Source organism: Gossypium raimondii, chromosome 2 (genome assembly GCF_025698545.1).
Source record: "Gossypium raimondii isolate GPD5lz chromosome 2, ASM2569854v1, whole genome shotgun sequence".
Taxonomy (NCBI): Eukaryota; Viridiplantae; Streptophyta; class Magnoliopsida; order Malvales; family Malvaceae; genus Gossypium; species Gossypium raimondii.
In genome coordinates this window covers 18,989,856-18,998,891 of record NC_068566.1, presented here as the reverse complement: position 1 = coordinate 18,998,891, position 9,036 = coordinate 18,989,856, and the positions used below count along the sequence as shown (strand labels likewise).

Here is a 9,036-nt window from a genome sequence, read left to right as displayed (position 1 = left end):
GCCCACAGTTGATGAATAAGCATCCAACTGTCAATTTTAACTTTTTCTGGTTTTCTCGCCTGACACATCTCTCAGTCTAATGTTGGTAGCACCGCTGATCCCTAATTGAGTCGTCCCACTTTTTTCAAGTCAACTACTAGTAATAGTTACCTTAAATGTACCAATTCTCGAGATTTATCTAGCATAAGTAGACCCCCGATCAACCTCAAGATGAATGCGCGCGCGAATTGTTCTTTTTCAACGTCACTCGCTGAGGCCTTTATATGTTTGAAGTTGCTCTCCAACCATCTCATCTCGATCTGACTACCCCTAAACTTGTTCGACACCTTCCTTAGTAGTTGCTTGCATGTTGCACTCTAATCGACACTTGCCACTAGCCTCGTAACCAATTTCCCATCGACTGGTAGACTGAGTTTTAAACCAATGTCCTCAAGTGTACACTCACCGTAGAGAAGATGGAATGTGTGTCTCGGGTCTCCATCTTTCCACCAAAACACTGATAAGTGGGGGATCCAATTTAGTCCCTCGAGCATGCGAGCCACGTATAAGAGTCTCTTATCTCGCAAGTGTCCATGAATTTCAACTAATGCACTCACACTTAAATTGTGTATGTCTCAAAAATCCAATCTTAGACCTGATTATATAAACATAAAAAAATTAATAAGGTTAACAACATAATAAATAGCTAATTAAAATTAAATAATTTAATAATATTTTCTTACAATTTGTAATTGAATGTCAGAGATGTACTTATCATCCAACCGGATAAATTGATTTGTCGGTTTACAAATTATAAGGAATAAAATAAAATCAAATAGAATATAATTTAGAAAAAATACTGAAAGAATTGAGAATCGAGAGAATAAATTCATATTCAAAATAATGAAATTTAGAGGAATTTATATAAGAAAAATATGAGGGATAGAGTGTAATCTTTGAACTTGTAACCGTTACAAGAAAAAAAATATAACATTGCCCTAAAATTCATGTAAGATGAGTTTTCATTTCTCTCAAACAACCTAAAAGAAAACGGTATATTTACTCAATTTTAAAACAAAAACAGCATATATGTTTAATTCACCCCGAATAGTGTAATAAAAAAACCTGGAAAAGGAAAAATAAAGGGGAGGGCGGGGGGTTTACTATTTACAAATAAAGAAGGTGATGGAAGCGTATTTTCCAAATCACCTAGAAAAAGGAAAAATAATAAAATCTCCAAAATAAGGGTTTCTTGTTGGTGTGTGTCTGCCGTCCTCACATACTTCCTTTCTCTTCTCTTCCCTTTGCTCTCCCGCAGAAGAGAGGGAATATCTTATTTTTTGTTTCTTGGCTCTCTATATTCCCAAATCTTAATTTTTATTTTTCGATCTCTTTATATTCAGATTCAGTGTTTTACACATCGCTTCTGTTTCTAATCCGACGACGGAGATTGAGTTTCTTGTCAAAAAGACCGAGGTATGCAGCAGGGTGATCAGACGGTGTTAAGCTTAAGACCTGGTGGTGGTCGAGGGAGCAGACTCTTTGGTGCTCCCTCTTCTTCATCCTCCTCCTCTTCGTTAGCCTTTGGTTCCCTTTCTTCTGATCTTCCCGTCTTTCGTCCCCATGCTGGTGCTCCTCCTGCCTTTTCTATCAAGGTTCTATCTTGTTATCCTTTCTCTATTCAGAACCCATATCTCAGTTTTTCTGGATCTAGTCTTTTTTATATCTCTTATTTTATTGGGTTCTGATTTATTTTGTCTGGGTTGGTCTTTTTAGATGTTTTGGTATTGGATTTGAATGGTTGTTCCTTTTAAATTGCTAGTCTGCCAGCTGTTAGTTAGGCTGTGCACTTTGGAAGATCGATATTAGCAAGTAGATTTGAGTTTACATTGCTATTGTTGGTTCTATAACTTACGTTTGAGATAAATATTGCTTTTTTTTTTTGTTTGAAAGGCTCTAATTTATTCCTTTGTGCTCTTAGTAGCAAACCTGGTATTCTCCGAATTTCTTTTAGCACTTACCAACGAAAGAATATAGAAATGCCTATTAGTAGAATTAGCTTTGCCCTAATTCTTCATTGGGCACTTTGTATTTCTGCTTGCTGTAAACATGGACAAAGTAAATTGTGATGGCTTTAGGTTATGTCTGAGCTTTTTTTGCCCATAAAGGACCACTTCATATTGTTTATACAGATTTTTCCTAATTGTGGGTTAATCCTCTTTTCTGTGTTCTTATGGCTATGTACGATGATATTTTGATATATTTTGATGGTAATGTACGGTGATATTTTGATATGCAATTTAATTGGATACATAGTGATCAAGGAAACCTACTTGTGGAGTTTTTTTAATCTCCATTAATGGTTTGTATGAGAGCATAATTTATTGTTATAATTGCCACTTTATGTTTTCTTGTGTGTTGTTCTATTGGGATTGTATGGTCCACTGCCTAAGTCATATCAAAGGTTATGAAGAACAAAAGATTGGGTCTTTTGACAGCCTCCTTATGATACAATAATCTAGAGATTTCAACTATGCGATGTCCTTTTATTTGGTTGTTATTTGAGAACTTTGGTAGCATACATTGTTTTCATTGGATAAATAAGTTTAATCTTTTAGTAACCAGGGATTTAAATTGCGGTCGCGGTCGCGTTTTCGGTCGCATTGCGTTTATCGCGGTTGCGGAGATAACGAATGCTATTGCGGTCATTGCGGGTATCGCGGTCGTGAATTTTAAAAAGAATTCACACAACTTATTGTAAAATATAATAGCGGTTTCGGCAGTAGTGGTTTCGGACGGTGCCGCTACCGCTATATAACGGCCGCTATTTCGGTAACGGACCGCTATTTAAATCCCTGTTAGTAACCATGTTAAAAAAGTCCTGTATGTTCTAAGCCATCTTTTAGATTTTGATTCTTTCGTTGTTTTATTTATTCTGTAGATAGTTTATCTGAATTTTAACATGATGCATACTGTTGGTTTGTAAAATCTGAAGTTATCAATTGCTTTACTGTTGTAGGCTGGAGACTCACGATTTGAGGGCCGTGAATGTGTGCAGTACACTAGGGACCAGCTTCTAAAGCTTAGGGTGGTAATTCTATTTACTTGTGCTGAGTAATATGCTTTATCTGTGCATCGGTGGACTATTTATAGCATTTTAGTTCTATAAATCAACCAGAAAAGGACAATTCTGCTTTTTGCTTGCATGCATGAAAGTTGTTCTATGTATTCAGTATCCTGTTTCAATTATATTCAGTTGATCAAGCATGTAAGTTTTTTAGTGTTGTTAGTAATCTGTTTCAGTTTTATTAAATTGAAGCCAATGGCACTTTGACTATTGTGTGATATAATATCTGATTATGCTGCTTGCTTTCTCTTTAGGCTGTAGAAGTTTCCGACGATATTCTTAAAATCAAACGAGAAATTGAAGTGGAACTCTTTGGTGAAGATCAGAACCGGACTCGTGGAGAAAGTAACGTGAGTTCTAAGTGTTCTTTTGCTTTTTTACTTTTTGGTTGGCTTATTTTGCTATCTATTAACTGCCTTGAGGAATTTCCTTTATTTTCCTATATTACTGCCAAGCAATCATTCTTTGTTAAAGCATGTTCTTCATCCTTGACTTTTTCTAGCCACCAAATCAAAGTCAGAACCGTTACTCTGAGCCTGACAATCGTGATTGGCGTAACCGTTCAGCACAGTTTTCATCTGACGGAGAGGAGAGGTCCTGGGAATCACTTCATGATAGAGAATTGGGGAACCATTATGACTCCAAGCAACCAGAAGCTAGTCAATTCAATCGTCGAGCACAAATCTCCTTTAACCAACTGGTAATTGACATAACATAATATGATCTATTTTTGTCTATATAATATTTCCTGTGGCTTAAGCTGTTTATCATTTGTGTTCGCTGTTTCCAGAATTGTTCTTTTTGGATGGTGGGGCAGGTATTCAAAACAGTTATAGCTGAATTTATATTAGGAATTAGTGCTTGCATTGACAATTCCACTCCACTTAAAATCTAGGTATTTATATCATTCTTGTAGCAATTGTTCAAGAAATTGCAATAGTAATGATTGCTTTTAATTTTCTTTAAATTTGTTTTGTTTTTTCATGAGATGATTCAACATAAATAGCCCTACATTTGGGATTTTATCTTCTTTTTATTTATTAACTCATTTGCTTCTGCTTCGTTGCATTATTGTGCATTAGTTGCGAAGCATATCAGTTGCTTGCATCCCACGGCCTGCACCAGCTCCAATGATTAATTTTTTCTATAAGGATAACATTCAAGGAACTCTTCCACTTATAGTTTTCATTTTAGCTTTGTACTTATTCCTGCGAGAGGCAAGTTTATTCCTGCTGCAAGCTATGCCTGTCATTTGGCTTTGGCATTAACATCTGTTTTCATTTGGCTGAACTAGGGGGGACAAACTCCAGCTTTGGTGAAGGCTGAGGTGCCATGGTCTGCTAGAAGGGGCAACTTATCTGAAAAGGATCGTGTTCTAAAGACTGTTAAAGGGTAAACATACTGAAAATATGTTTTTTTAATCATATATGTGTCGCTGATTCCTGTTGAGAAACCATAGCAGTTTTCTTGCATCACATATGCTCTTCTATTTCTATCACAAAACCATAAAAATACGTTGCTTTTATTATCTTGTTTAGGATCTGATTTTTAGATTAAGCATAATAGCATGCCAATAATCTTTGTCGTAAATTTGTGTAGTAAGAATATTTTCTTTTGTTTTCAAGTTATACTTGGCATTTCTGTGAACTTTCAACCTTGGAATATTATGGTTCTTAAATTCAGAGTTAACAAATTTCTTTAGTATGGTTGGTATTGAAGCTTTTAGTTCTGGAAGATACTTAATACGAGATGACTTCCATTTTTAGGAAATTTCCTATGTGCATTTTTATCGAGTTTGCATGAGAATGTATTACTGGTTATTCTGAATGACTTTTCTCTGTCCAGGATATTGAACAAGCTGACTCCTGAGAAGTATGATCTTCTGAAGGGCCAACTTATTGATTCTGGTATTACATCAGCTGACATCTTGAAGGTTATCACTTTCTACATTTCTATTATTCTATTTTATTTTGTGCTTTTTTGTGTGTATTTCTATAAATTACACTCTTCTATACATTTCATCTAATCGTGTTCTTTTCTAGTTATTGCATTTGTAAGGTGACATCACTGATGGTATCGCTTGCATCTTTACAGGGGGTTATTTCTCTAATATTTGAGAAGGCTGTTTTGGAACCCACATTTTGTCCTATGTATGCTCTTTTATGTTCTGATCTCAATGATAAGCTCCCTTCATTCCCATCCGATGAACCTGGTGGAAAAGAAATTACATTTAAGCGAGTCCTCTTGAATAACTGTCAGGAGGCATTTGAGGGAGCTGACAAGCTTAGGGAAGAAGTGGCGCAGATGACTGCCCCTGAGCTAGAGATGGAGCGTAGGGAAAAAGAAAGGTTGGTCAAACTTCGTACTCTAGGTAACATTCGTTTAATTGGTGAGCTTCTGAAGCAAAAAATGGTACCTGAGAAGATAGTCCATCACATCGTGCAGGTTATTGCCAAATACTTCCTTTCTCGTTGGTGGAACTTGGATTTTTAGTAGGTTATGCTATATCATTTTTTCCTGTTCTGTCAATCAGGAACTTTTGGGCCATGATACTAAAGGCTGCCCTGTGGAGGAGAATGTTGAAGCAATTTGTCAGTTCTTCAATACTATTGGTAAGCAGCTTGATGAGAGCCTGAAATCACGACGCATAAATGATGCATATTTCAATAGACTGAAGGAATTGGTCACAAATCCTCAGCTTGCTTCAAGACTGAGATTTATGGTTCGTGATGTTCTTGATCTGCGTGCTGACAATTGGGTTCCAAGGCGTGAAGAGGTAACACTCCTAAATGCCATTAAGGTCCTGTATTGGATTAGAAAGAAGTTGTTGACATGTCAATTTAATGGGTTTTGATATCAAACTCGTGTTTAACTGATTTTTGCAGGTGAAAGCCAAAACAATTACTGAAATCCATTCTGAAGCCGAAAAAAATCTTGGGCTGCGTCCCGGTGCTACTGCAAGTATTAGAAATAGTCGTATTGTTTCTGTTGGTCCAATTAGTCCTGGGGGTTTGCCCATAACTCGTCCTGGTACTGGAGGTTTGATGCCTGGAATGCCGGGAACTCGGAGAATGCCTGGTATGCCTGGAATGGAAAATGATAACTGGGAGGTTCCTAGAACACGATCAATGCCAAGGGGTGATGGACTGGGTATGCTACCTGTAGGGCGTGTTCCCTCACCTTCAATCAATAAACCAACTTCAGTGAATCCAAGGTTGTTGCCTCAAGGTAGTGGTGGCCTAATGAGTGGTAGGACAAGTGCCCTGTTGCAGGGAAGCTCATCCCCTCCTGTGGCACAACCTTCTCTTCCTGCCAAACCTGTTCTGGTGGCTGCTGTGTCTCCAGCTTTGGAGAAACCAGTTACACCAGCTTCAAGACTGAATCAAGATGAACTTAGTAGAAAAACAAAGGCACTGTTGGAGGAATATTTCAGTGTTAGGCTGCTGGATGAAGCATTGCAGTGTGTGGAGGAACTAAAATCTCCGGGGTACTATCCCGAGGTTGTGAAAGAAGCGATCTCTATTGCCTTGGAGAAAATCCCACCTTGTGTCGAGCCAGTTTCAAAGCTTATAGAATACTTGTTTATTAAGAAAGTTCTTACAGCTAGAGACATAGGGACGGGGTGTCTGCTCTATGGTGCCTTGTTGGATGATATTGGCATTGATTTACCAAAAGCACCAAATAATTTCGGAGAAATAATTGGGAAACTTGCATTGGCTGGGGGATTAGATTTTAATGTGGTAAGGGAAATCCTTAAGAAGATGGAAGACGACCTGTACCAAAAAGCTGTATTTGATGCAGCAATGAGGATTGTTAGCTCAAGTCCTTCGGGGCAAGCTGTGTTGGAGGCACAGGCATCTGAGGTCAAGGTTTGTCAGAGTCTATTCTAATTTTGCAGTCTACTCTTAAAGTCAGTGTCCGCAAGGGCTTCTGCTTATCATCGAGCACTTCGATATCAATGATTTCCTCCCCATTTTGAGGCGACCAACTTGTATTATTTAATGAAGTGGAGCTGCCAAGGACAGTAAAATTTTATTGAGTTGTATATTTCTCCTGAGGTAATAGCGGTTTGTTTATTGAGAAAAAGAGATGAAACTATAGCATGGGTATTGCCGTTGAGTGTGGCATGCTGAAAATCTCGGGCAGAATTGTCACCCTTAGGAATCCAGTTGTTTTGTATTTGATTAGTTTTTGTTTTCTTTTTCTTTTTGACAGAGTAATTTAGTTTATTTTTGAACCGAGTGTCATAAATCTGAGTTCTTTTACTTTTACGACAATGAAAGTGAAAATCTATCACAGCCTTTAGTTTTGAGACATATATTTTTGTCGTCTTCTTTGGGTATGCATTGTCTTGTAGGGCAGCCAATTATGAGTGATGGGATGATTATAAATAAGGTAAACTACATCAATTGTCTTTAATTTTGTTTAAACTTATATTTTGTTCACTTAACTTTCAAAAGTTACATAACAGTCATTATCATTATCAAGAAAATGTCATTTGATTTTTATTGAAGAAAATTTTTAACAATAATGTAAAAAAAGTTAAAAGAAATCTTAACAAATAAGTAAATAAATTATAAAATATTCAATGAACTAAACTCAGTCTTGACATTTCCTTTGCGATTAAACCTTAATCCATTCCTTTGGATTTTTCAGCCTGCAAAATCTTTTTCGTATGAGGTTTTTTGAGATTTTGGTTAAAAGTATGGCTTGAGTTTACAAGGAGTGGGCTTAGCAGCAGCTATCACAGTCTCTGGTACTGTAATCTTCGTTGTTTTTCGCCTTAAAAAATCTTACCTTTTGGAGTAATTCTCCCAGCCTTCTCAACAAGCTCTTCATTCCTGCATATCTTCTGGAACATATTGTTCAAAATGCATTTGACCCTTGAGTTTTGGTAAGATTGTTAATCAAACTTATTACCATTTTCCGGTTAACTTGAACTTGCATAATTTTTTTTATCTCTAAAACTTCTTGACTTCTTTAGACTCTGATTTTTGCTTCTAGTTCTAAAAAGTAAAAAATATTGAACAAAAAATGTAAAAATTATTGCTTTTGGTACTGTTAATTATTTGTGCCCCAGGATCAATCAAATGAAAATATAGGAATAATAATGGGTTTGCTTCAAAGTTCCTCCTTTTCACTTATTTTGTTTAGATTTAGGTTCAATTATGGTATGGTAAAAGAGAAATAAATTAAAAAGAAGAAGAGAAGGTACAAGATATTTTTATTTTGAAAATTGTTTATAATATATGTAGCATTTTATAAATTATAATTATTTATAATTTATTTATTTGTTTGTTAAGATTCTTTTTAGAAATATTGTTAAGAAAAAGTTTTTAAAAATATTTTAATTATAGTTCACGGATCAAATTAGTAATTAATCATTTAAATTAACGTGTTATATCATCTTCTTAGTGGTAGTTAACAAACAAGTGACAAAGATCTAATAATTCGATAATGTTAGTGGCTATTATGTAACTTTTAAAAGTAGAGTGACTGAAATGTAATTTTAAACAAATATTAGGATAATTAATGTAGTTTACCCTATAAAAAATATTATACCTAACATGAGTGGGGGATTGATGGGGACTTCTGAAATGAGATGTGTGGGTTGACAAAACTTCCGAATGCAGTAGTGTTGTGTGGTGTAGGAGAGGTTCTGTTGTGAGCACAAGGAAAAAAACTTAGGAAAGGATTATACCTATTCAACCGGTGATAAGTTAATAGTAAAATTCATATAATTTGTGCGTGTGGAGTCCTATTTTTAGTTTCAGAAAAATTTACCCTTAATAAATATACAGTACAACAACATTTTCAAATAATTTTCAAAAAAAAAACATTTCCAACATATTATGTAATGTATTATGAGAAATAATTTTAAACTAATTTTTGATATACAATTTAAAAACATTTTAAATAATTTCGTATAA

General features: G+C 35.6%; 1 protein-coding gene across 4 annotated transcripts; it reads left to right on the top strand.

Annotated features, from left to right (window-relative positions):
* The first annotated feature begins 1,163 nt into the window (after positions 1-1,163).
* Positions 1,164-7,422, top strand: LOC105782884 (eukaryotic translation initiation factor). 4 transcript variants are annotated; one of them, XM_052626400.1, is made up of 11 exons: positions 1,164-1,634; positions 2,999-3,067; positions 3,361-3,456; positions 3,609-3,806; positions 3,897-3,923; positions 4,189-4,323; positions 4,401-4,498; positions 4,952-5,039; positions 5,201-5,551; positions 5,640-5,882; positions 5,992-7,422. In XM_052626400.1, the coding sequence occupies exons 1-11, from the start codon at positions 1,458-1,460 to the stop codon at positions 6,994-6,996; spliced, it is 2,487 nt and encodes an 828-aa protein (XP_052482360.1). In that variant the 5' UTR covers positions 1,164-1,457; the 3' UTR covers positions 6,997-7,422. The 4 variants fall into 4 exon arrangements, with proteins under 4 accessions (XP_052482360.1, XP_012463406.1, XP_012463408.1 ...); XM_012607952.2 differs by having other exon boundaries at positions 1,165-1,634; positions 2,999-3,070; XM_012607954.2 differs by lacking the exon at positions 4,189-4,323 and having other exon boundaries at positions 1,167-1,634; positions 2,999-3,070.
* Positions 7,423-9,036: the final 1,614 nt, after the last annotated feature.